This window comes from Equus asinus, chromosome 21 (genome assembly GCF_041296235.1).
Source record: "Equus asinus isolate D_3611 breed Donkey chromosome 21, EquAss-T2T_v2, whole genome shotgun sequence".
Taxonomy (NCBI): Eukaryota; Metazoa; Chordata; class Mammalia; order Perissodactyla; family Equidae; genus Equus; species Equus asinus.
This window is the reverse complement of record NC_091810.1, coordinates 97,723,927-97,751,534: the sequence shown is the minus strand read 5'-3', so window position 1 is coordinate 97,751,534 and position 27,608 is coordinate 97,723,927. Positions and strand designations below refer to the sequence as shown.

Below are 27,608 nucleotides of genomic sequence, written 5' to 3'. Positions count from 1 at the left end.
TCAGTATTTTACTTTTTTCTCTACCTTCCCACTCCCAATAGATAATGAGAAGATAATTAAGGCTGTCATCTGTGCTGGTTTATATCCCAAAGTTGCTAAACTCCGACTAAATTTGGGTAAAAAAAGAAAAATGTAAGCATTGAAGATTTTTATGAATTCTTTGTTATTCTCTCCTTAAACTTTTGAAATCCTCTAATTCATCAGGGCTTATATTGTACATTTGTTCTTCTTCATATTTGAGCCATATTCTTGTTGTTTACTTTTGGTCCTTTAAGGGAAGGCAGACTGTATTAACACAGGCAGCGCTTTCCTCACAGTGCACACTTCGAGTCTGTTCACAGAGAACGTCAGTAAGATAGAATACCAGCGTCAATGTGGGAAAAGTGAGCCGCTCTTAAAAACCAGTGCCTGATGACATTGCTTAGAGTAGATTTTGTTTCAGGACTTTTTTTTCTCTATTCTTATAAAACAGGTAATTTTGTAATTTAGTTCTTTGAATAAAAATTGTGGTGATTTCACTGTTTGGAGAAATAAAGTATAACTTTTAAATATATGTACAGATAGAGTCAGCCTCGGTGGTAATTGGAGACAACAACAAGGCATGTTTTTGCCTACTAAATGAGTTCGTTCTGGTGAGGAAACAAACTGGGAGTCACGAGTGGCTGGTGGTGTGTGAATTGGTGTCACCCTTTTGGAAGGCACTCTAGATTAGAATGACCTATCAACAGGCATTAAAATAGGCACTGGTCCAGTGCATTCATAAATGACTATTTTAATTTGAGGACTGTGTCCTAGGAAGTAATTCCTAAGGTTTTTTAAAAGCTGTATTGTAAACAACATAGAATTCTAGTAGCAATGGGGAAATTATGGTTTTATAGTATCGTATTATATGGCATTTCTGTTAGTAGGGCGTAAAAACAGTCTATGAAGTAACAAAGTATTTGAACTCATGTTAAATGAAAAGTTGGATACTCCATGATTATAAACATGAAAAAATATAGACCTCAAACAAGTACAGACAGTGTTCTAGGGTGGTGGTTCTCAGCTGGGGCAACCTTGGCACCATCCGGGACATTTGTGGTGGCTATAAACCGAGGGGTACTACCAGGATCTACAGATAGAGGCCAGGGATGCTATTACACTTCTACCCCGCACAGGACAGCGCCCACAAGACAGACGTCAACATGTCAGAGACGCTGGGGTCGGGGAGCCCTATTCTCAGGTATATGGGTAACGTGAATGTTACTCGTGGTGGCTGGATTATCCACATTTTAAGTGACCCAGGGTACTTTTTTGACATCAGTACTTTGTCCAGTTCTTCATATCTGTCCCTAATTTCACAGGACACTTCACAGAGAGATCCTTGATAGACAAACCATTTTATATATCCCTCTGCCATCCTAGGAGGCTTTATGAAAAAATATACTTCTCTTTGGATTGGTGCTTTGTTCTGGTGTAGACCAGAGGACAGCAAATTTCGGCATACTGGTGAAAAGCTTGTCTGGGTGAATTTTTATTGAAACACAGCCACACCTGTTCGTTTACGTGTTGTCTGTGTGTGCTTTCCTGCCAGGCCAGCAGAGCTGAGTAGTTGTGACAGAGACCATTGCACCCACAAAGCCTAAACTGTCTTCTCTCTGGTCCTGTGCAGAAAAGGGTTGCCAGCACCTACTGCTCTTGTGATGTACGGTTGCAGGATGGTCCTGGTCAAATTGACTGTGTGGTGCAGAAAAATAATTTCTGATTTTATTCTGAATAATGACTCATGACTCTGATTGATGATTTTGGTAGAAGTATTATGAATTTCTAGAACCATGAGAAAATGCTCTTAAAAACAAATAGGAAGGGTTAATGGATTAGCAGCTTTTATGCTGTTGTCTAATACAGGTATTTACCATTGACTGCTTAAAAATAAACTGTCAAACATCTCCCTGTTGAATAATTTTAATTAAAGACTACAGATTGAGGCAAAATTTTTATGACTATCAGAGAAAAAATCCTAGGAAGGCAGAGACTGAACTGAGCTGTGTTAAAGTACATTTTTTCCAAGTATTCCTGTTTTGAAATTGGAGGATTTGAGTGAACACGAACTATTTAAAACATATTTTAGAATAGGTTTTTTTAAAATCACTTGTAGCTAAAGTCTCTTTTAAACAAAATTCCTAATTTTTTATTTTATATTTTTCTGGGTGCATAAGCTGTGAAATTTTTTAATTGATCATTTCACAAAATTATTCTGTAAATTGAGGGCTATTTATCAGTATCTTGACTGACAGTAAAATAGGCTATTCTCTTCGTTCGAATCACTTAGAATTATACCATACTTATTTCACTCTTTATCCTTTAGGAGTATAGTATGTATTAACACAATTAAGGAATATTCTGTCAACTTTCTAATATGTTGAGTAATTATACCTGCAAGAAGAAGATCTGTTGTATGATTTAGAGAATATTCATATTTAGCTGATACTTTTCCATGTTGTATTAAAATAAAATTCTCCTCTTTCCTCAAATGAAATTTGTAAATTTATATTGCGAAAATAAACTGAACTCATCTGTGGAGTTTTTAGATTCTGGAATTGTTTAGAATATCCCAGAATTATTTTTAACAAATGACATTTTAACTTTTTAAAGGGTGAAGGTTTACACGAAAACCGATGGACTAGTTGCTCTTCATCCGAAGTCGGTCAACGTGGAGCAAACCGAGTTTCACTACAACTGGCTCATCTACCACCTGAAGATGCGCACGAGCAGCGTAAGTGAACGTCGAGAACCAGCGTGCGTCCGAGTGTCAGTCTGGTTGTAGTTTCCTAAGTGTGTGCTTTTCATGATGATAAATAAAATTACAAATAAAATTTCATAATTAAACATGAAATAAATAAAACTTCTCTTTAAATAAAGGTTTTTTTCCTGACATGTGTTATAACTTCCTTAAAGCAAATCACCTCTACTTTTTATGTGCAGGTCTGTCATCATGGATTGTTGCATTTTAATTAATTGGGACAGTTATTTGATTTGCGTAATTTTCTTTCAGAGTCTGCTTTCAAGCAATACTGGCATTTTATGGTATATAGGAGTTTATACAAAGAATTTTGTTGGCATGTCTCTATACCTTAAAAGTATTGGTCAGAATACTAAGTGGGATTCTGTTTAAATATAGATAAAAATAATTTTAGCTACCTTATTGTTTTGGTTTTGTCAGAAAATATTTTGTTTGAAGAATCGTGCTATTGTTTGAATTGAAACAAAAATATAAAACTCCTGTGTTCTCTGAGTTAATGAAGAATGGCTCATTTTAAATGGTATTTCATCAGAGTTAATCTCTGTAGTTACACGAGCAGGATAACACCTCTTTTAGAAGGAAAGCATTAACAGATGGATGCTGGTGATGGTATTGAATTGTGTGGCCGTCGTCCTTTCAGCCTCCTCATGGTATTAATGGGCTTTAATTCTCATTGTGTAGATATACTTGTATGACTGCACGGAAGTTTCTCCATACTGTCTCTTGTTCTTTGGAGGAGATATTTCCATCCAGAAGGATAAGGATCAGGAAACCATTGCTGTGGATGAGTGGATTGTCTTTCAGTCTCCAGCCAGAATTGCCTATCTCGTTAAGGTGACTAATTGTCATGATTGTCTTTGAGTCTACCTACAAGTTAGTGTGTGGCCTTGTGGTTTCGTTTCAAATGTTACATATGTTACAGTAAACATTTCTTGCTCTATTTCAACAGAGCAAATAGTGTTGAGAAATCGATTCATAGTTTTTCCAGATTGTTTTTTGAGGTAGTTACAGACCAACCATTCTAAATGGCTAGGTGTGATGGAATTTTTTAACTTTACTATACTTCAGTTGGCTACTAATAACCACACTTTAGTGAGTTGCTCATTAAATGTTTCAGTCTTTTGTATAATAGCTTATGAAATTCCTTGTCCCAGCTAAAGTCACTTTTATTTGTTACATTGTTGGATGGCATCTGCCCCTGTTGAACATACATAATTTCTCCAACCTCAGGAATTAAGAAAGGAGCTAGACATCCTTCTGCAAGAGAAGATCGAAAGTCCCCATCCTGTCGACTGGAAGGACACTGAATCCAGGGACTGTGCCGTCCTCTCTGCCATCACAGACTTGATAAAAACACAGGAGGAAGCAGCCCCCAGGAGCTTCCCGCCACGACTCCAGGATGGGTACTACAGCTGACGGTGTTCTGTGGTGGTCTCTAGAGCCTGTGTGACAGCCGTTTTCCATCCTAGTGTAATTTCGGCTGGATGCCAAACACTGGGACATGAGTAATTTTCATGTGTAAAGTAGAAACCTTCAGCAGGTAGTAGAGACTTAATGTGCATGAGTTAACAATGTTATTTGTAGCTATTATAAATATACCATAAAAACAGTATGTTCTCGGCTCATATATTCTGCTGTGGTTGTGTCCACACTGGGAATATTCCTCTTATATATAGTGAGTGTTGTACCACTTGAGAAATTTTGTTCTATTATGAAAAATTAATTTTTCTGCCCATGACTGAGTAAAAATAGAATGGTAACCAAAAAGCAGTGTCAAGTAAGAATTTCAACACAGCCACATTTTTTTAATGAAACTACTATGAGAAGTAAATTAATTTGTTGTAATAAAGTCCAATATTTAATAAAATGTACAGCGTGTAAATCTCAGCTAACTTTTTCACTTGGTTTCTACCTCTCCAGCTATCCCTTGGTTTATTTGCTGTTTTTTATCTTTTTAGAATATATTCATACCCCTTTTACATTACCATATGCAGCATAATGTAGCGATTGAGAGCATGGGTCTAGAGGCTGACTCCCCAGGTTTCAGCTCTGTCACCTCCTACAAGTTTTGGGCAAGATACTCGACCTCTCTCTGTTCTTTTATCCTTACCTGTAAAATACAGGTCACAGTTATATAGATTAAATATGTTAATATATCTAAGTGCATAGACAAGTGTCTGGGATGTAGAGTGTGCTCACTATATCTTAGTTATTGTGTGTCCCTGAAATAGTCTTTTTGATAACAGTCCACTAAATTACACTTTTTTCCATGCTCTGAGTGCTGGTTCACCCTCAGCCAGTGGAAGCTCCTGTAACACAGTGTATTTTCAGCCCCTTCAGGTTGTGGCGAATCCTCCTGGTTGCTGTCCAGCAGCCCTTTGGCGCCTTCCATCTTGCTTGCACAGCCTTGTGCCCAGGGATGTTGGACGCTTTTCCCCAAGAGTGAACCGGATTGTTCTAAGCCAGTTGTGCATGATCTTACCCCCTTTATTAGTGGCTGATGAGGCGTGAGTGTGTGAGCCTGTGCTGGCTATTGGCAGCTGAGATCTCCAGTGGGATGTCGGAGGAAGGTTCCCTCGCTGGCAGAAGCTGAGAAGAGCAACTCCTGTGCCCCTTCTTTGGACATGGTCGTGTCTGAATCTGGCCCACAGAGCTGTTGCCACTGTCTTAGGATCACAGGACTGCCTCCTGGGAACGTGGAACCCAGTCCGTGATCGTGCCGGTGAGATGCTGAATTGTGCAGCTCTGGGACCGCTCTACTCCTGGTCCGGTTTTGATTCAGTTAGGCCTTTGTTGTTCTAGCCATTGTTAGTAGCGTCTTTTGTATGAGTTGGCAGAAAGCATGTTAACTGAAACATACTGTCCATCGTTGGTGTTGTCTGCCAAGGCCTCTCTCTACCGTGTATTTTGTGATCTAACGGTTTGACCCATGTCTGACAAAAGGTGTAAAAATGGTTAGTACTGGGCAGCCTGCAGAAAGAACACAGGAAGAACATCCCACTGCACCCTAAAAACTACAGCTTTCATCTTGCCTTCCAATAAAGTGTGAAGAAGCCAAAGGAAAAGAGTATTGGACAGTGCATGGGACTTCCTGACAGTGCTGTGAGCATCTGCTGACAGCCTGGCTCGGGCTCTGCTCCCATTTCCGGGCATGTGTGTCCAACTTGTTTTGAAGGTGCTGTGTCCCAAGCCCGTTCTCTTGGCTGGTCTCCCAAGTGATCTGTTTCTCCCTGCATTGTCAGCTTGAGTCACGTCACAAGATTGCAGCCTGTTAGTTTTGCCCCTGAACTCAAGGGGACCATGAGGTCCTATTTGTTTTCTAAGACTGTTTAAGTTTGTGCTTTTTTTCTTGCTTTTTCTATCCAGTTTCAATTCACTTACTTGGCCAAAATGGTCCTGGCAGAACGCATTTAAAAAATCTGTAAAGACAGATTACCAGTTATTTTTTTCCATGTTCATAAACCGATGTTTTATCTCCATATAAATGGGTGAAGTATTCCTAAAGAATTGTTGAATAGATGAGCTATTCGGACATTGAAGCAGTTATTGTCACCCCCGATTCATGATTCTCTACAGCTGATCAGGATGCAAAGTTTAATCGAAGGTGCTATTTACATTCTGTTTCTTTTGTTTACAAAAACAGGTATTACTGAGTGGAAGATGTATTCGAGGTCTGAGAACTATTATTTGGTGCTTTTTAAGAATAAGACATTAAGAGGAAAGTCTATTTGCCTCACCATTCTGAGTGATACCAAGGATAACTCTTGAAAAAATAACCCTGAAACAGAAACTTATGGAAGAAAAAAAGAAATAAACGACTGAATAATCTTTAAAAAATGTCTTTGAAAAGTGAGCCCATGTGACACCTTCCTAATTCATTAACTTGGGCAAAAGCTCTAGATAGATTTACGCCAATTATTACAAGTGATTTTCTCTTCTTACTGAACTATAGATAAGCTTTAGAAGTTTATTTTAGTGCCCCTAGTCAAAGTCAGTGGTAATTTTCCTTCCACTCACTTAGCTCTGTTTGTGTATGTTTATTTTTAAGTAATTGTGATCACATGGTTTCAGTTCAACATAGAAAAAAAAGCATGTTACCATTGCTACATTTTGATCTATTTTCCTGCTTTTTAAGCTTTAATGTATTATTTTATATATAATAAAGTTAGCCAATTTAAGTGTATAATTCTGTGAATCTTGTCAAATGTATTAAGTTGTGTAATCGCTACCGACACAGTCTTGATAGAGAGCATTCCTATCACCTAAAAATTTCCCTGCTTCCCTTTGCAGTCAGTCCCTGCCCCATGTCTACCCATTGGCAGCCACTGATCTGCTTTTGGTCCCCAGTTTTGCTTTTTCTAGAATTTCAAATAAATGAAATCATCTGCAGTCTTTCGTGTCCGGCTTCTTTCACTTACCGTGATGTTTCTGGGACATTATGTTGTTGCAGGCATCAGCAGTTCCTTTTTCATTGTTCAGTGGCACCATATCTTATGTCATCCCAGGGCTCGCTCATTCATTCACCAGTCGATGGGCCTTTGAGTGATTCTTAGGTTTTTGCTATTATAAATAAAGCTGCTCTGAACATGTATATACAAGTCTTGTGTCTAGACAGTCTGTTTTCATTTTTATCTTGGGTAAACACCTATGATTAGGATTGTGTCATTTGGTAGGTATGTTTATAAGAAACTGCCAAACTGGTTTCTGCAGTATGTGCGCCATTTTACACATCCACCAGCGACACATGACGGTTCCAAGTGTTTCCAGTCCTTGCCAGTACTTGGTATTTTCAGTCCTTGCCAGTACTTGGTATTTTCAGTTGTTCGTTTTGTTTAAATTGGAGCCTTTAGTGGATGTGGAGTCATAGCTCATTGTGGTTTTAATTTGTGCTTCTATAAATGATTAGTGGTGAGCATATTTCATGTGCATCTTTAGTCGTCTTACATATTACTGTGTTTTGATTTTCCACTTCATATATTAAGTGATTGGGGCTTTAGGGATGTATCTGACTACGCTTTGTGAATTTCAGAGATGCAGAAAATTAAGTGATTGACACTGGAAATGGCAAAATGTGCCACTCGAGTTGGCTGGTACATTGTAAAGAGTTAAGCCGCTGTCACCTAGTGCCAGAAGGGAATAGCATCAGATTTAGGCAGTCATGGTGTCAAAAGGTTGTACGCAAGGTGAGAAACAGGGCGTGAGACATTTCTTGGTGTGGGAGAAGGCATGGGGGCTCAGGGAGATGGCTGATGGGCAGGCAGTGCAGATGACTTCTCAATTGTGGTCCTCTTTCTGCTTCTTAATTTTGATTAATGTCATAATGGTCTAGTATGAATTTTCAAGTAATTTTTTTCAAGAAGACAGTCATACGTTTCTGAGTCCTTGCAGAGTAGATTCTGTTACCCTGACACAATGAAGGCAACTTGGTGGGGAATAAATTCACTTGAGCAAAGCTTCCATTTAATGAAACAGAGTGATTCCCTGATTTCTCTGTTTTAGGCCTTCCCGCTGGAGGCCTTTAGGTATTTCAGTGCTTAATTCTTGCCATAGTTCCATTCACCCCATCTTACCAGCTATTTCTCTTGTTAAATTGATTATTTTTAATTGTTCCTGGAAGCCAATTCTTGATTTTAAGTCAAAGATGATTAAATGTTTTTGTGTGACCTGGAATACCAGAGATCTAAATATTTTAACATTTTACATCGATTTAACAAACTTGGATAAGGCATGTTCTAACTTGACAAATATACATTCATAGTAATAAAACTTAAAATGGTATAAAATCATGTTTTTTCAACAACTGAAGGTCAGCAGAATGTCTGAGGTGATCCAACTGTAGTTTACTGAGAGTTTTCCCAAGTATTTTGACTTTTTCCACATATTCTTTCACATCGGTTGGTATGACCCTGTTGGTATTTTTCTTCTTCCGGCTGTTAGGATGGTGGATTACATTGATTGGTTTTCAGATCTTGAACTGGTCTTGCATTCCTGGAATAAACCCCCTTTGGCTGCAGTCTGTGATTCTTTTTATGTGTTGCTGAATATGATTTTACATATTGCTGCATTGAATATTTTAAGGTTTTGCCTCCGTGTTCATGAAGGTTACCAGTTTCCAGTTTTCTTTTTGTGAAGTAGTGCTGGCCTCATAAAAAAGCTGGGAAGTGTTGAGTTCCTCTTCTAGTTCCTGGAAGAGATTGTGCAGAATTGGTGTTAACTCTTTAAATGTTTGGGAGATTTCTCCAGTGAAACCATACTTCTTTTTCAGAACTTTTTAGTAGTTACAGGACTATTCAGAGTTTTGGTAGTTTGTGGTTTTCAGTGCATTGGCCCATTTTATCTAAGCTGTTGATTTCAGCCTGTCAAGTTGTTTGACTGTCCCCCTATCCTTTTAATGTCTGAGGAAGCTGTCCCGTTTCATTCTTGACACTGGTAGTCGCCTCTCTTTTTTTGTCAGTCTTGCTAAAACAGGTATCAGTTGTGTTCATCTGTTCAAAAGCACTAGCTATTTGTTTGATATCTTCTGTATTTTCACTTTCATTGATTTTTTTTTTTTTAAAGATTGGCAGCTGAGCTAACCTCTGTTGCCAGTCTTTTTTTTTCTTCTCCCCAAAGACCCTCAGTACATAGTTGTATATTCTAGTTGTAGATCCTTCTGCTTGTGTTGTGTAGGACGCTTCCTCGGCATGGCCTGATGAGAGGTGCCATGTCCGCGCCCAGGATCCAAACCAGCGAAACCCTGGGCCACCAAAGCAGAGCATGCAGACTTAACCACTAGGCCACAGGGCCGGCCTCCACTGATTTCTATACTTGTCCTTAATTCCTTCCGTCTACTGCTTTAGGTTTCCTTTGTCCTTTATCTCTAGTGTCTTGAGGTGGAAGCTTAGACTTCTTGTCTAACATGACACTTCTGGTGCTCTAAGTTCCTCTCTGAGCACAGCTTTCGCTGCATCCTGCATATTTTGATGCTGTGTTTTCATGTCATTCAGTCAATGCGTATTTTTACTCCTTTCACCTGTGTGCCTCCTGGGTCTATGGATGGTTTAGGAGTGTGCTGTATAATTTCTAAGTGTTTGGAGATTTTCCTGTTTTTCTGTTGTTAATTTCTAGTTTGATTCCATTATGTTGGTCAGAAAACAAACTTTGTATGATTTCACTTCTTTTAAATTTGTCTGTTTATAACCCAGAAAATGATCTATCTTGGTGAATGTTCATACCTCCATGAAAAGAATGTATAACCTTCCATTGCTGGGTGGAGTGTTCTGCAAACACCAGCTAGTCCCATCCCTGGATGGCATTTTCTTCTCTACTTTTACCATTGTATGTGCATATTTGACTCTTTTTTCCTTTCAGTTCTTTTAGTTTGTGCCTCATGTAGTTTTTGCTCTATTATTTGGTGCACACACATTGAGGGTTGTTAGGTCTTCACAGATTGACCCTTGTGTTTTCAGATAGTTTTAGCTCCTGGTAGTTGTCTGCTCTGACATCCGTTTTATCTGATATTGCGAAGCCCTTCCAGCTTTGTTTTGATTGGTATTTGCTTGATAGATCTCTTCCGTTCATTTAGTCTAAATTTATTTATATATTTGACATGTGCCTCAAGTTGACAGTGTATCTGAAGGTCACTTTTCAAATCTACTCCATCAGTATCTGTCTTTTGATTAATATATTTAGGCCACGTACATTTTACATATTCCTGGATCTTTTAGGACTTCAGTCTGCCGTTTTCGTTTCTTTATTCCCTTTGTTTTTCATTCCTTGTTTCCCTTTTCCTGCCTTCCTGTGGGTTACCTGAAAAGGTTTTAGTATTCCCTGTTACCTTGTCTACTGTGTTTTTCAGGGTATTTCTGCGTGGTTTTGGGGTCGTGTGGCTCTGTGGGTTACAGTTTACGTGTGTAACTGATGACAGCCAATGAGTGTCAGCGTTGTGCACTTGGAGTAGAATGTGTATGAGACGCTCGCCTCCGTCCAGGTGCCTTTTCCCTCTGCTTTATAACTCACTTTTCCTAGATAGCTCCTTCGCATGCATCGAGAACCGTATCAGACAACGTGCTTTTGCTTTCAGCCAACTAACACAATTTCACACACCTGAAGCCGGTCTAGTATGTTTACCAACTGTGTGCCCATTCTGTGCCGCCTTCATTCCTGATGTTCCAAGTTTCCCCTGCTGCTGTGTCCTGTTTGGAGAACTTCTTTCAGCAATTTTTTTAAATGAGTAAACTATTTTTTTAGAGCAGTTTTAGGTTTACACAAAAACAGCAGAGAGTAGAGAATTCCCTTATAAACCTCACCCCCTCCTCCTAGTTTATTAGCTTCTTGCATTAGCGTGTGTATTTGTTCCAGTGGATGAGCCCGTGTTGATGCGTCATTAACTAAAATCCACAGTTTGCAGTAGGGTTTGTTCTTCGTGTTGTACATTTTGACAAATGCATAATGACGTGTATCCACCATAACCTAGAATGCTTTCACTGCCCCAGAAAAAGTCCCCTGTGCTCCACCTATTCCTCCTTCCCTCTCCCTGGACCCCTGGCAACCACTCATCTTTCACTGTCTTCATAGTTTTGCCTTTTCCAGAATGTCATATAATTGGAGTCACACATTGTATATATCCTTTCATAGTGGCAACTTTCACTTGGTAACATGCATTTAGGATTTCTTCATGTCTTTTCATGGCTTGAGAGTTCATTTCTTTCATTGCTGGTTAATATTCCATTGTCTGGATGGACCACAGTTTGTTTATTCATCTACTGAAGGACATCTTGGTTGCTTGCTTCCAAGCTTTGGCAATTATGAATAAAGCTGCTGTAAACATTCGTGTGCAGATTTTTGTGTGGACATAGTTTTCAACTCATTTGGGTAAATACCAAGGAGTGTGATTGTTGCATGATATGGTATGGCTAGTTCTGTAGGAAAATGCCAAACTGTCTTCCCAGTGGCTTTTGCATTCCCACCAGCAATGACCGCGAGTTCCTGCTGCTCCACATCCGCACCAGTATTTGGTGTCATCAGGGCTTGCATTTCAGCCATTCCAATAGGTGTGTAGTGGTACCTCACTGTTGTTTTAACGTCCAGTTCCTTAATGATGCATGTTATAATCTTGAGCATCTTTTCATAGGCTTACCTGCCATCTATATTTCTTTGCTGAGTTTTTAAGATCTTTGCCCATTTTTTAATTGGGTTTCCTAATTGTTGAGTTTTACGAGTTCTTTGTGTATTTTGGGTAACAGTCGTTTATCAGATATGTTTTCCAAGATTTCCTCCTACTCCGTGGATTGTCTTTTCATTCTCCTGTCTTTTAATGAAGTTCAGCTTATCCGTTTTTTTCTATCATTGATGATGCTTTTGGTCTCGTATTTAAAATGTCATTTCAAACCTAAGGTGACCCAGCTTTTCTCCTCTGTTACTTCTGGGAGTTTTATAGTTTTGCATTTCACATTTAGGTCTAAGTTTCCGAATAAATGGATATTTCTTCTTTTGTTACTGATTTCTAACCTAATTGTTGTAATCAGAGAAGTCACTCTTTAACTGCACTCTAACATTTGTTGAAACTTGTTTCATGACCCAGGCAAGAGTCGAATGTTGTAAATATTCTGTGTGCTTGAAAAGAATGTATGTGTCTGTTATGTTGTTCAGATCTTCTGTACTTTCATTGGTTTTTACCTGCTTGTGCACTTCTTTTATCTGTCTTTCCTGCCAGGTGAGAGGAATGTGGTAAAGTCTCATGCTGTGACCTGGGACTTAGTGCTCAGATTTCTGCGAACTGTGGCTTTCTCTGCACTGAGACCATGTTATTGGGAGAGCACGTGTTCAGAACTGTTAGGTCTTCCTGCTAAGTGAGGCTCTCTGTCCCTGGCTGTACCTTTTCTCTCACCGTTTTATCAGGCTGACAGAGCTACCTGTGGTGCCTGTTGTGACGTTCTGCGCAGATCCTCCATCTGGGCTGATGGGCTTGCTTGTCCCCTTAGCTGCTGAAGTGCTACCAGATGGCAGCCTTCACCCCTCAGCCCTCTACAGGAATCGTCCTCGGCTGCAGGGAGTCACCTTACCCCCGGCCAGCTCCCCTTCCTGGGGACAGCCTGCATCCCAGCTGGTCAGAGCAGGGCTATGAAGGCCCAGTCCCCCTGCCAAGCCCCTCTGCCCTTCTCCTCTGAGACCCAGTTAATCCCTGCATTCGCCATCTCTTCTGCATGCTTCCCGTGGGTTTCTTCCGGCCCCTCCCAGCTCACCGATAATCTCCCTTAACCGTCCAGTCTGGTGTTACACCAGTTCCATAATTTCTAGCTGTTGTTTTTCCTCCATCACTCCTGTGCTTGTTCCATATTGCACTTGAAAGTTTGGCTTTACCTCCATAGACACCGACTACACTGATTTTCCTGTCTCTGTCTAGTGGCTTCGACTGGAGTCCCTGTGAGTGTACCACTTTTCCTCTATCACGATGCTGCATCTCAAAGCTTTTTTGCTGAATCTTTCATTAGAGAACTTATTTTTGGAAATAACTGAGAACTAAGATGATGCTAGCTTCCTCCAGAGCGAGGATTTGTTTCAGGATGCAGGTATGCTGGGAGCCGAAGGGCAGATCTTGAGTCGTTCACGTCCTCACTCTAGAGTCAGCCATTTGGGGCCTTCCACAACAATGGAGATGATAGTGGGCACCACCTCTGACCTGCGTCTTTTTAGCACTGCGAGCCCACCAAGGAGCTCTGCCTCTGCTGCTTCCCAAGCCTGAGAAAATGCAGCAGTGACTTGGGGTGGAGGATGGGGCAAGGAGGAGGATGCCTCCTGCTCCTTCTAGAGATGGTACCCCATCGCTTTCGTCCTCCACTAGCTTGAGTGGAAATCCAGCAAAGATGCCTTTGACTGGCACCTCCTATCACATGGCTGCATTTCAGCTACAAAGTATGCTGGGAAACTAGCATTTTAAGGTTTCAGAGAGGGTGTTACAGGCAGAATTCTGAGATGACCCCATCATCTCTGCTCTCTTGGTGTTGCATATGTGATTATGTTACGTTGCGCAGCAAAGGAATTTTGCAGACCTAATTAGGTCCCAAATCAGTTGATTTGGGGTTAATCATAAGGGAGATTATCCTATGGGTCTAACATAGTAACACGAGTTCTTTAAAAGCAGAGTTTTCTCCAACTCGCAGCATAAGATGAGTCAGATTGCAAGTGTGAGAAGGGTTCAACATGCCACAGCTGCCTTGAAGATGGAAGGGGCCACGTGGCAAGGGACATGAACAGCCCCTGGCAGCCAGCAGGGAACAGACCTCAGCACTACAATCACAGGAATTGAATTCTGTGAATAACAGGTAGGAGCCTGAAAGAACACACCAGCTCCAGCTGAGAAGCACCAGCCAGCACTCTAGTCGCAGCCCAGTGTGGCCCTGGGCAGAGAACATGGCCATGCCGTCCTGGATTCCAATCACAGAACTGAGGTGAGAAATGAGTGTTGTTTTAAGCCACTAAGTTTGTGGAAAATTTGTTACACAGCATAGAAAACTACTGTAGGAGTCATTTGTTGCCTTCTACCGAGGTTCACAGCAGGGTGAGACGTAAGCAGAAAGGTTCAGATACCGAGGGGTCAAAATGAAGGATGAGACACGCTCCAGGGTCAAAGCAGTTAGGGACTATGAGCTATTTAAGGGAAGCTACCCACGAGTCGGGCAGCTTTGTGGAAACAGCAGAAACAGCGTGGCCCAGCTCTTCAAAACGCTCCGCCCTCCCCAGGCTGCTGATGCCAACACATCCCCAGAGAGGGACGATCAGGCCCCTCCACGTCAGCTACAGGCTCCTTCTGAGGAGAACGCTGATTTGGCCAAAAACTCAGCAAACTATAAACTTAAATGAATACATCCTACAGTAAATTAAAACAGCACAAAACCACAAGTATATACAAAATCTTTATAAATTCACATATTTCACCAAAAGTGTACAAGCACTCTCAATTCATTGGGACAAAAATGAACATTTTTGTTCTCCACAGGTCACTGAATGAAGTCACTGTACAATTCAGAGAAGCAATAGAGGAACTGAACTAGGTTTGAAACAATACTGTGTCATGTAAAAACCACAGCTCACGGTTGAACCTAAACATTGTGAATGCGTTGAGCACCTGCCCTCGCTTTATCTAGTGACAGGACTGACCTGCTTGCTAAATAAGGCTTTGATTCCTAAGATGCACAAATTTCCAAAACTGTTAACATCTCTACTTATAAATTAATTCACAGGATTCGTACAGTTGCTTTTAGCTTCAACTGGGTATTAGCAAAAATAATACAAAATGATCCCTTTGCAAGCAACAAGTTTACCTTCCTTCCTAAATGAAAACCTCCTATTAGATTACAACCTGTTAGCCCCTCCTCCAAAAGTCTGTGACCTTAAAGAGAGACAAGACTTTCTGTTTTACCAACCCCGAGACATCTCTTGTGCAGCCACTGCTAGACTGGCCCGGACCTCAAGGAACTCGGGCCTGGCATAGCTCTTACACCCAGAAATATGTGCATGACACATGTGGAAAGGAGAGCAATCGGGGCGAGCCAGCTCGGAGGCTCGGGTGCCCCAGGCTGGCCCACTGCTGAGGTGGCGGACGCAGGGTGTGTGAGCCAAGCTCGTCTCCGCACGGGGTTTCCACAACTTGATTCACAGTCCGGGTGACTGGCTGGCCGACAGTAACGGGGACACGTCAACACAGATCTGAGCCCTTGAACAACGTGCCCGCTGCCAGCTTCTGTCCCTTCATGGAGGAGAAGCGGGGGGACAGCAAACTGGGCTGCCAGGAATCATCCCTTCTCCCCTCCAGACTTCCAAACTCTCACTCCCTCTCGTGAAACGTACTATTGAAACGACTTTTCTCCCTCCTTGAAGCTCCGCAGACACTGCAGCTAAGAGAGATGCCAGTCCAGCAAGCAAGGCCTTCAGTGCAATTAAGGGCTCCCAGTAAGGTCAGAGGTTATGTTTCATCAGGCACCCTGCTGGCTTCCTGATGCCTCTAACAGCCTGACTTCATCTTCCGTGAGATCTTAGTGTGTTTCAGTCCATTTCCTGGATGGAAATGGGAGCAGGAACAGACAAAACCCTGGAATTACTGAAGGTGAAGCAGCCTCACGTCAGCTGATCAGCTCATTTGGGAATATTTTTAAAAAGTAGAAACCCTGTCCTATATTAAGGATTTTCCCACACAGGTGACCCATCTAAATCCTATGTTGTTAGAGTAGCTTAGGTCTTATGAGGCTATGCTTAGATAAAACCAATACTGGGTGAGATGGAATTTAGAAACATTTTTTAAGTAAGCCTCCTCACTTCCCTTCAATGAGGAAAGAAGTGCAAAGATTCAGGTGTCAGTCCCCCTTTCCTGGAAATGGGTTTAGAAAAACGAAGCTCACCTTCAAAACTCTACCAGTTCCTTAGAAAATCAACAGAACATTAGAATCAGTGCTGAAATACGAGGCAGGAACAATGGCTACAGAACTGGGCATTCCTTGAAGACAGTCTTGCTAATACTGGGAGAACCATGGAAAGGAGGGAGAGTATGACCTTGGTTAAGTGAGGACAGAGGAAACCAGGACACAGCATCTTCTACCCAGGTTTTTATGCCAGAACATGGTTCAACCAAGGGGAGCTGAAGCCACCTGATCCCTGAAGTGGACTCAACCACCCTGTTTACCCCTCAAGAAGTTGCAAGAGGATTGTTGTGCACACACACAGCTTTGAGAACTAACTGTGTTCAGTGGCTGTTCTCCTGAGGGAGCAGAATCACTTGGCAAGCTTAAAGACAAGTGTTTTCATTCTTTGAAATAAATAGGCTGTGTTAAAATTAACCAAGCCAGCCCAGAGCAAGCAGCCCACCGTGCTATAGTGCAAATCTCGCAGGAACAGGCCAGTGGAGAGGCTACACGTTGGTCTCCAGCCCCAGCAAACGCCCCATCCTTTCCACGTTCTTATCAATGGTAGCTTGACACGTTATCTCCTTGGCACATTCCAGAGGAAACCAGCCCCTTTCTCCATCTCGCAGCCTTTCCCCTTCGTACCAGCCTGCAAAGAAGAGAGTCCTCGTGAAGCAACAAGCATTTGGATGAATCCTGACTGTGCTCACCCCAGAGGATATGAGCAAGTTTCAGGGGCAGCCTCCTGCCCCAGGTTGGGTACCATGGATGAGGAAAGGCAAAGAGAGCGAGGTGGACCTGAGGGAAAGGTTTCGAGGGGGAATGAATGCACACCAGGCTTAGACCTTGAGGTGAGGCCCTGAAGGCGGTGGTGAGAGACTGTGTGAGCTTGGGCTGAGCGGGCAAAGGCGTGCTCTGGGCAGTAGGAAAAACGGTTTCTTTTTTCAAAGGAAGGAAGGAAAACTTTTCATGGTTCTTTTTGAGTAACAAACCATGTGGCTGCATCCCTATCTAACACATGTAAAGGCAATAAAACGCTCAGGGAGGAGAGAGGTACACACGTGTGAGAAGACCGAAGAGAGACGGGAGAAGAGCTCCAGTAACACACAGCAGCTCGGTGGCCCTGTGCGCAGGCCTGTCCCATGAGGACGCCCACTCACCATCGCTGACGCACTGGTAAACCAGGACCACGTCCGCCACCTGCAGGGAGAGCTCGTCGGGCTGCTTGGCGGTAAAGGAGCGAGTGATCTCCACCTGGGTCAGTGCTGCGGAGGAAAGGGACAAACTGAGCTCTGGGAGCAGAGGGAAAACACAATGGGCACAAATCAGGAGTGTCCATCTACGCGGCCTTTCTGCGCAGTTCAGGGCCTCCTGGATGGAAGCAGGAAATCGCTTCCAGGCTCACTTTTGGCTCGGAGCATTAGGATTTCAGAAGCTCAGAATCAAGAGGCCTCTTATGATGTATGAATCCCCTCATAACAGCTCGATAAGGAGTCACCAGTCATGTCACAGAGTGGATGGGAAAAGAGCCATTGTGCACTGGGGAAACTGAGGCAGGACAGACTAGGTACAGTGCCAAGGCCACCAAAACCCATGCCCATCAGGGAGCTTCCCCACCACCAGCAGCAGAGCACGGACGCTGCCGAAGGTCAGAGAAAGGAGCCCCACCAAAGGTCAGAGAGCGCTCCAGGGCCCCCTCAAAACACTGAATCACAGGAGAGCAACTACTGCTGAGGCTTGGGACCCACGACGTGACCGCTTTCTTCATTGTTTTCAACCTAACACTCGATTCTAGGGAACTTTAAGCCAATCCCTCCAGCTGTGGCACTAGGCTGTGGTTTTGGGGGCTCCGGGATAGCCAGCCCGCCCGGCTGCCCTGACCTCTAGACGGACCTTCCACCTGGAACTGTCCAGAGAACCGTGACAGGGAGGTGAAGGCACCCACAGCCAAGATGCCACCCCTCACTGCACGAGTTCCCAGCGCAGCAGAGAGTGAGGTGCGTCTTGTTAATACAACCACACTCACAACAAAGGTCACAAGGACGGTGAAGTATTTTCTTTAGGATTAAAAACACATTTCAACTTAGCTGGGACTGTCAGTATGGAGCAGACTCAACCTGCAATGCTGCCCATTAACAGAGCTAAACCTTGTGGTCAAGCAGGGCTCTTGACGTGCACCCTTTAGCTCCGTCCTCCAGGAGCCCCGAGCCACGTGTCGGGGCACTGGACCTACAGGGTGGTCACGGGCGCAGGAGGATGCAGACATCTGCACGTCTACAAGACAAGGACTGCCTGGAATTGGATGCAGACTCCTCCACTTCCAAAGCAGGGGTCACCCAGGTCTGATGCAGGGCAGCAGGAAGGAAACAGACAGGAAGCTGAGCACCAACGGCCCCAGGTCACAGACGGGCGCCTGGTCGGTACTCACAGGTGCGGTCCTCGGGCCGCTTCCCACTGCTGCGTCCCAGGGCAGTGATCCAGCGGGCTCGCTCGCTCCTAAACACAGAGGGCACAGCGACTGAGAGACAAGTGTGATCTAGGACATACAGCCACCCAGGAACCCGGAGATTCCAAGAGCGAGGAGGCTGGTAGGGTAGGAGGTATTTAAAAATGACAGTCACGGAACCCTAACGTGGGCTGAAAACTAGCCACTGTGAAAAGATTCTGAATGAATTTGGCTAGTTATTCACTAAGCGGAATTTCTCACGTGACACTGTAACATTTAACAAAGAGCTGATTACACCAACACGCTGTAATCATAAAAAACTATTCAGTACACTCACAGTCTGATGTTTAACATTTCAAAAAACTAATTTCATTAAAAATAAATCCTACTAGATCAGCCTCTCTGCTCCTCCAAACAATTTCAGAAAAGACGAGAAACGAGATATTTAAAGTGGTTTAGTTCCTCATACAACTAATATTGCCAAGTATGAGCCTTACTGAAACAGAAATTCTGACTTTTTTTTAGATTGTTCTCAAATGCTTAAAATGGTGTCATGAGTACAGCCAAAAGAAATTTTTTTAAGAAAAACTCAACCAAGACTTTTTATACAATTATAAGCTATAATTACATGAAAAAATAATTATTGAACTAAAGGATCAAACGTCTCAGTAAGCAAGCCCCAGTGCACAGTGCAGTCACCCGGTTTGTGATTCAGAAAGTCAAGCATCAGGGCTGTAATTAAACAAACCACACACTTTAACCTTGCTTATCACGGGGGCCCCTCCTCGCCCCAGGTGTGTCCACTTTCTGTTCACACTGCAGGCTTCTCGGCGCGGCCTTTCCACTCTGCTCTCCTCGCTCTCACATACGACCTTCCCTCGTTTTTGCCTCCTTTGCCCACTTGCTGTCACTCTTGGGAGCACACGTGACACCAAACCCTCACTTATCTTGGGCCTCCAGCTCTGCCGCGTTTACGCAGGGTAACCTGCCCACGAGCGGCCGGGTGGAGATGCCCACGGCCACGAGGTTCCCTCGTGCCACCCAGGGACCTCCGCGCAGCTGACGGCACTGACCACTCTGCTTCTCTTGCGGTTTCTGAAAGCGGAATCCCGGACCACGCCCACTCTCGCATCTGGCTGCTCCTGCTGCACACGTGCGCTCGACGCTGAAGGCACAGCCTCGGCTCCCCCCGCGCCTCCTCGTCGTTTGAGCCCACACATCCGGCCCCGGCGCAGTCTGCCAGCCCTGGTCCCTCGTGGCCCGGGCACGGCGGTCACACCTGGCCAACGGGAGGTCAGCTGGGCACCAGCGCAACTCAGCTCCTTCAAAAATCTAACCACTGCAAAATAATTCTCCTAGCCCCTAAACGTTCTACAATTTAGATCTTCTGACGGTTACGTAGTTAAATCAGCTATTTCCCGTTTATCCTATCAAGCAGCTCATGAGACCTAGTCTGGTCCAGAATCCTGGAGCTCAGCTAAAGTGGGTCAATTCTCTGTTCCACTGTGAGAAAAGACCCTAACCATCGCCTCCTTCCTGTTTCTCTGGGGTCAGTGACAAGGATCACAAAAGGTCGAGTGTTTTGACAGGCACTATACAAACGTGAAAGGTCATTACTGGACATGGATTCCAGATTCAATGCGGAAAAAACACTACAACCTGGAATATATATACATTTTCCCAAACAAACTGCTGTTTCTATATTGTGGATTTTTCTTACAGGATGCAGTGTAAGATTTTGTCAGAATTGCTATTTACCATTTTCTTCCATCCCATTCACTTCCTGCTGTTAATTAAATCATTCGCAGCGGCAGAAGAGCACAGGGCAGCCTGCACGGGCACCTCTGTCAGGAGCCGGAGCTGCTGGCTGAAGGGCTGACAGGACCCAGCACATGCACTCGGCTTCTGGTTCTTCCTGGGAGGGATTCCGAGAAGGACCTTTGTCCACAGTTTGAGGTGAGCATATCCCATAGCAAAATATAACGGGTGGAGAAAGTTTGCATCCATCACTGAACGGGCCTGATGTCTCGTCTCTGCACACATTGGACCCGAATGCCACGCAGCTCCCACGATGAACGCAGGACCCCAGGGACACCACTCTGTGCACCCCTGGGCCCGGCCAGCCGCCGCTGCCTGTGCTCATTTCAATGAAGGTGGACAGAGGCACTCTCGGCTCCACACTCCTCTTCAAAGGCCCAGAGTGAACAGAAAGGACAGTGGGGAAACATCCCTCCTTTGTCCTTTCATCACAGATAAGCTTCTGCGTTTCTCACAGACTAACATCTCAGTAACAAGGTGACTTAAGATTGTTAACAGGCCAACAGACGTTACGGAGTACACACGGCTTGATGTACAGCCCAAAACATGTTTAACTGCATCCTTCACAGTGAAAGTGGAAAAGCAGATGGAATTTAGGGAAAACGTGCTCCAGCAGCACAAAAAGGATGTGAACAGAGAGAGAGAAAAGCGCTGACCCCACACACGGCCGCCCCGCCTTGCCTCGGGTACGGGAAAGATCATTATCTCAGCTGTGGGCCAATTCCAGGAATACCGGCTGGTAGCGGCTATGGACAGCGTGAGCGAAGCATGAAGCCGGGCTGAGTGGGGCTCAGGATGAAACCGCGTAGGACTGACGGGCGAGGAGACCCATTAGCAGCTGTCACGTGCTTCACGGTATAAGTGACACATGGGTTGTCTCAGGAAGCAGCAGTGGATGCAAACGTGCGGAAATGTGCAACAGAAGAACCCACAGGTGATGGACCCACCCAGACCCGGAAGCCTCGGAACTGGCACCACATCTCCCTGGAACATGCTGTTTACAGGAACACGCAGTAGGGAAAGCGAGGCGGGGTTGGAGGACTGCCCTCAGACAGGCTGCCCTTCTGACGGGAGAGCAAAGAGGACTGGTAAGACACAGAGGGAAACTCGGACAGACAGAGAAACCAGCTCAAAAATGAGTGAGATGGCCCACACAGCAACCTGTTGCCGGAGGTGATGCAAGAAGAGGATGCGATGCTGGACACTCATCTGATGCAGCCGTCTCAAGAGGAGTACCACGCAGGACATGCCACTGCACCAGCTGCTCACCAAAACCCAAAACACCCTCGACGACTCCTCTCACTCACAGCCACCCCAGCCCACCTGATCCATAAGTGGGCCCTGGTGTCTCCGCCTCCAGAATATGCTGTTCCCCCTCCGTGCACCACAGCCCAGCACCACCAGGACGCCCTGGACCAGGGCAACAGGACCCCAACTGCTCGAGCCGTCTGCCTGGAGCTCCCACCACGGCCCACAGGGCTCCGAGTCAGCACTCCTCCAAACACCTTTGCTGAAGACCAAGTCCCAGCCCGCCCACTACTGTGGATCACGTGTCCTCAGACAGACAACAAAGCCGAGCTGCTATCACATGACCACCTGCTTCGATGCTCAGAAAGGTCAGGCTGCCATCAGCTTTGAGGCTTCCTCACGCCAGGCCAGGACCAGCTGAGGACGCCCAGGACACACAAGAACAGCTTGGGTTGAGAGGCACTGGCCTCTCCTGTCCCCGCCTCTCCCTGGTTTCTTCTGGTCTCGCCATCTCGCTCTGTTCAAGCCAGGTCTGGCAACATCAGACTGGCTCCTGAGCAAGTTCTGCACCTTCTGTGCCCAGTGCCTGGAATGCCCTGGCCCTGCATGTTCCCATGGGCGGACTCTGTCTTGTCACCCAGGGCTCAGTCCAAATGTCACCTCAGAGAAGTCTTCCTGCACCATCTCATTTAGGGTACATGTCCCCATCCCAGCACTCCAGATCATCCACTCCAGATCACGTCCCCTAGATCTGCTGTCTCCACTGTACTTACCTTTTTTTTGGGGGGGGGGGTGAGGAAGATTGGCCCTGAGCTAACATCTGTGCCAATCTTCCTCTATTCTGCATGTGGGTTGCTGCCACAGCATGGCCGCTGACAAGTGGTGCAGGTCTGTGCCCAGGAACCAAAACCAGGTCACCGAAAGCGGAGCGTGCCAAACTTACCCACCAGGCCACAGGGCCAGCCCCTTTACTTCTGAAATTGGATGTGGAAGAAATGCTTTCCCACTGCCCCACTCACTGTGGGCCACTGGCCCAGGCAGACTGGACAAGTTCATCGCCACCCAAAGTCGCCCTCCCTGAAGGCAGGAGGACGTGGGCAGAGGCTCCCCGAGGCCAGAGGCCCCAGGGCAGGGACACAGCCTCTGCACAGTTCACTGCTCCATCCCAGCGCCCGGAAGACACCTGAGGGGGTGCAGGTGCTCAGTAACGTCCCCAGGATTCACAGGGAGACCGAGGCTGCTCCCGGGAGGTCAGCTGTGAAGGGAAGGGGAGACCTGGGAGGACCGGGGCAGGAGGGGCAGCATGGAGGGTGGGCGAGACGGAAGCTGAGGGAAAGAATGAAGTGATGGTGGGGCCACAAGCCAGCGCTTGGAGCGCCAGGACGTTTCACGCAGCAGCGCAGACCTGGGGCGGCCCAAGGCAACATCCAGGAGTCCGAGGGTCTGCAGGGGGCACTCCAGGGCGAGAGAGACACAGGCGGGGAACAAGAACCAAGTCGTCGGGGGAAATAATTTTGGGGACGTGCGCGGTCTATTCAGTATTTCATAGAATATTTCAAACCATACAACACCCTTAATTGATACCTGAGTTTCCACAAGCTTCTTCCTTCTTAGTCTATGGACTTAAAAAAAATGTGCACGTTAGCAGTTTCTCACATTTAAGAGCATGGGCCTCCCGGGGTTTCCGTCCAGACCCAGCACAAGGCCAAGCGAGTGGCACAGAGGAGGGAAGGGACTGGCTGCGGCCCCTCCTCAGACTGAGATCTGTTACTGGAGGGAATGGGCTCCGGAGCGCCAGGGTTGGCCCAGCCCACAGGGATTCTCCTCCCTGTGAGGGGCGGCAGGGCCCCCAGCTGGTGGGTCTCACTTTCCACCTGGGAAGGGGAGGGCTTGGACTGCACACTTGTAACTAGGGCCACCACATATTTCACCGTCCCAACACGACACTTCGGAGGGTCAAAGGGCGCTGCTGTTGATTCTGCCAGAGCCACAGGCATCGTCTGGATCCCGCAGAAACCACACGTGCAGCTGCCTTCCTCATGTGCTTCCTTGAGGCTATGGCTCCCTGCTCTGCAAACACCAGGGTCCCTCCTTCCCGTTCTGTGGCCGGCAGGCCGCACGTCCCAGATGCTCACCGGGGGCCTGCCCACCTCCCTCCGGGGAGCTGCTCTGCATTCTCACGTCCTCAGAGCTGCTGGTCTGCACGTCCACAATCCCCCATCTCTGTGCCCAGTGGCAGCACCTCCCACTGCTGAGTCCACACTCCATCTACCCTGACGCGGCCTCCACGGACAACAGGTTTTCAAAGAAGGTGAATATCTAGGTAGGAAGCCCATTCTTTTTCAAACTAAAGTATCAGCAGGCAAAGGACACCTGTGACTGGTGCGGCACAAGAGAGAAAATCTAAAAGCACGGCCCCACCGGCACAGCGTGCGAATCTCAGAAGCAAAGCAAACATTCTGCAGAGAGCAGCTCTCAGGGCTCAGAACCAGGAGCACAGCCGGCCTGCAGGCCTCCGGGCACAGAGCCACGCCAGACCGTCAACAGCCGGCTGCCACTCCAAAGAAAGCGCGCCTCGGCTGGAATGCGTCTTCCTTCAACACCAACGCCATTTTAAGTCTTGTATGCTTAGAAGAGCCTGTCCATTTACTCACTTTCAACCGTGCATGGGCAGGGCAGGGAGCAGAGTGAGGGAGTCACTCCTGTGCCCAAGAAGACACCTGCCCCTCTGCCTTCTGGAATGTTCTCTCGCTGTTAAAGAACTACAAACAGGAGTCACACCCAGGGGCTGGTGGGTGACATAACTAGATATTCTGAGACAACTTCCGACTGAGGGAATGAACAGCACCCAGCCCGCAGCAAGACCAAAGGAACAGTGTGGACAGAGGCTGCAAGTGACCAGGCAGGGACCTGGCCTTGGTGTGGAAAGAACCAGGCAGGTACGTCCACTTCCTCCTCCTGGGAAATCTCAGAAATGAGGGTGGAGATGCGATACATCACAGATGGAACAGTGGGGAAAAGCCTGTGTGTGCGCGGCGGCCTGGACCGAGAGAAATGGTCCCTACATGCAGGGAAGGGCAGACAGCCAAGGACACCACAGCTCCTGACCCTAACTAAACTCGATGAGAGAAAAGCCCCAGTTCCTGAGGATGCTGTACGAGATCCTTAATGTCACGTGCCATCCAGAGCTCAGGCACACGGCCTTCTCGTTTCAAGAGCGGCTTCCAAACAAAGGACACCCAGTCTGTCCGCATGGCCACAGGGTCTGACTGCTCTCAGGGTTTTTCTCGTGTCAAGAGCGGCTCCAGAACAAAGGACACCCAGTCTGTCCGCATGGCCACAGGGTCTGACTGCTCTCAGGGTGCAGGGAATGCCTTCCTGCACTGGCCACTGGCCGTGGACCGTCTTCGGCAGGCACCATACCCGCCAGCAGGCCCGCCCCTGGGAATGCAGCCAGATCTCAGCTGCTCAACAGGAGCCCAGGCCTCCAAAAACCTGGTTTTGCAAACACACGCACAGGGCGAAGCTGCTTTTCTCCTCTGTCACCTCTGCTAACTCCAGTCTGGCTGGAGTGCTCTGTTCTGGTGGCTTCCCGACCGCAAGCAGCTTCACATCAGCCCATCCCTCCTGTTTCCCTCTGCCTTTGACGAGTGACTTTTGGTGACAAAGACATGAAGCGATTATGTGACGCTGTATGCAGATGCTCCGCAATGTCACCTTCTTCTGGGGTCTCCCTCTAACAGTCCAGGAACTCTGCTAAATGCTCTTAGAAAGGGGAGGCGCCTCTGGGTTTCCCTTTGCTGAGATCTGGCTCCGGTCTCAGGGTGTTATTCGCCAGCTGCTGACCCATCCCCATCACAGCATGAGCCTCGGCGGACGTGGGCCGAAGCCACATTGGGGACCCAGAGGACAGAGAATTAGGGACTCCTCCCCTCCCAGTCTCACACTCTGCCCCAGCATAACTCCTGCCGGGGACCCTGTGCCCAGAGGAGGTTTCCAATTTCAGACAAACAAGCAGGTCGACTCTCTCTAAGTGGACGTGACAGTTAAGCTCTGCCTTCACCTACTGTGACGACGGACCACCTCCCTCTGGGGAGCTGCTCTGCATTCCCACGTCCTCAGGGCTGCTAGTCTGCGGGGTTCATGATCCCACCATCTCTGTGCCCAGCAGCCGCACCTCCCACTGCTGAGTCCACATTCCGTCTACCCCCTTGCGGCCTCCATGGACAACAGGTTTTCAAATAAGGTAAATATCTAGGTAGGAAGCCCATTGTTTTTCAAACTAAAGAATCAGCAGACAAAGCACAAGCACTGGGGGACCGCAGGCAGGTCCCCGCGCCCTGGACTCACTGCGTCTCGGCCCCCAGCAGCATCTCCACCTTCTCGCTGGCGTGGTTGCTGAGCACCGTGAGCGTGAACAGGTGGCTGGCGGGATTCTGCCTGGAGTGAAGTGCCCCGGGGCTGCTCTTCCCCGGGGAGGCGTGGGGCTCCTCACTGCCACAGGGCTCCACCAACAGTTGGTCCCTCAGGGAGTAATCGTTGACGTTGTAGCTTTCTTCACTACAAGGAAAAGGTGAACAACGTATCAACAGTTCAGTGGGTAACACTGCGACACTGTGACTTTTCAATCACATTTTGGGGGAGGGTGACAGGAGAGAATGATGTACATTAAAACATAAATTGGAATCTGAACTATATCTACCGATTGTGAATTAACAGAACCCTCCCAAATTAAATCCATTAGTTACTATCTTTCTGTAATGCACTCAATCGTACCTCAGGTATAAAAGCAATACTAGGAATAATTATAAACCCTGTAGGTTCACTTTACGTCATCCTGGAGCTGCCATAACAAGGGCGACGCGTGCATCGTGGTCACGCTCGAATGGGTACACCTCCCAGTCTGCCCTCCATCCGCAGGATGAAGAGGGGCCATACTCCCAAGCTCCAGTGGCAGCCCCACCCCAGCATCCCACCACCAGGCACACGGGGTGGGGGGGAGCCCAGACTCTGCCTGCTTCTGGCAACAGGCCCAATCCACCATCTCTCCAGCCCACACAGCCTGACCTGCTGCATCAGAAAGCACCAGAACTGACCTCTCCATTCCTGCTTATGCTCAAGACCCCCAGTGTCCCCCATCTCCTGGACACCCCACACAGCACTGCGAACATGCTAATCTGGCCTCAGCTCGAAGTTCCTCAGCTGGTGCCTGAACCCCTCCCACTGCATCCTCTGCAAACGCACCTCATTTAGGGAGTCTCACAAATCTCCTAAATTCCCAGCCTGTTCTCTGAGCCCTCCCTTTCCCTTGTGCTCGCCCCTGAAGGCTCTCTGCCTGCCTGCTTCTCGCTGCTGCCTCCACCCGAGCATCACCTCCTCCTCCCAAGTCCTCGGCTCTGAAGCCCATGCCCTCAGCCTCCCTCCACAGCGCCAGCAGCTACAGACAACCATCACTCCCACCCTCCCTTGAGGTCGGCTGCCGCTCACGGCCTCTCCAGCATGGTCTCTTCTTGAATGGCCACATAGTGGATCTTCCACCACCCTGGCTTCTCGGTGCCTTGACCTCCCCTTCTCCAATGCACTGTCCTCTGCCCTCGTGCAGCCAGCCCTCCACGTCCAACCCCTGACCTTGTCACTGCCACCAGCTGCAACCTCTCTAGGACCCCAAAGTCAAACAGCACTCGAACCAGCACTATCTGCCTCTGCAACTCCTCTCTAACCTTGGGCCCCGAAGATGCTCTGACCCACCAGTCCTACAACCATCAGCTCCACCATCTTCCCTTGTCCCTGAACCGTTCACGACTTCTTGTTCGCACTGATTCAATCGCCCAGCCTGGACTTCATGGCCTCATTATGACCCCTCCTGCATACAAGCTCAGCTCCTTGGCAAACCTAAGCCCCAGTCGGATCCCGCTCTCCCTCTGCTCTGCATCTGCAC

The 27,608-nt window shown here is 46.8% G+C and overlaps 2 protein-coding genes across 2 annotated transcripts in view; one reads left to right on the top strand and one right to left on the bottom strand.

Moving 5' to 3' along the window:
- Positions 1-4,669, top strand: part of DHX36 (DEAH-box helicase 36) — a 47,019-nt gene extending 42,350 nt beyond the window's left edge. The window contains exons 22-25 of the mRNA XM_044754706.2: positions 42-132; positions 2,635-2,755; positions 3,464-3,616; positions 4,013-4,669. Coding sequence (XP_044610641.1) covers positions 42-132; positions 2,635-2,755; positions 3,464-3,616; positions 4,013-4,198 — 551 coding nt within the window. The 3' untranslated portion in view covers positions 4,199-4,669. The remainder of the gene's footprint in view (positions 1-41; positions 133-2,634; positions 2,756-3,463; positions 3,617-4,012) is intronic.
- Positions 4,670-14,663: 9,994 nt separating this feature from the next.
- Positions 14,664-27,608, bottom strand: part of ARHGEF26 (Rho guanine nucleotide exchange factor 26) — a 112,417-nt gene continuing 99,472 nt past the window's right edge. Inside the window, exons 11-14 of the mRNA XM_014849593.3 lie at positions 26,021-26,230; positions 18,587-18,654; positions 17,319-17,423; positions 14,664-16,807 (exon numbers count right to left, since the gene is read on the bottom strand). Coding sequence (XP_014705079.3) covers positions 16,665-16,807; positions 17,319-17,423; positions 18,587-18,654; positions 26,021-26,230 — 526 coding nt within the window. The 3' untranslated portion in view covers positions 14,664-16,664. The remainder of the gene's footprint in view (positions 16,808-17,318; positions 17,424-18,586; positions 18,655-26,020; positions 26,231-27,608) is intronic.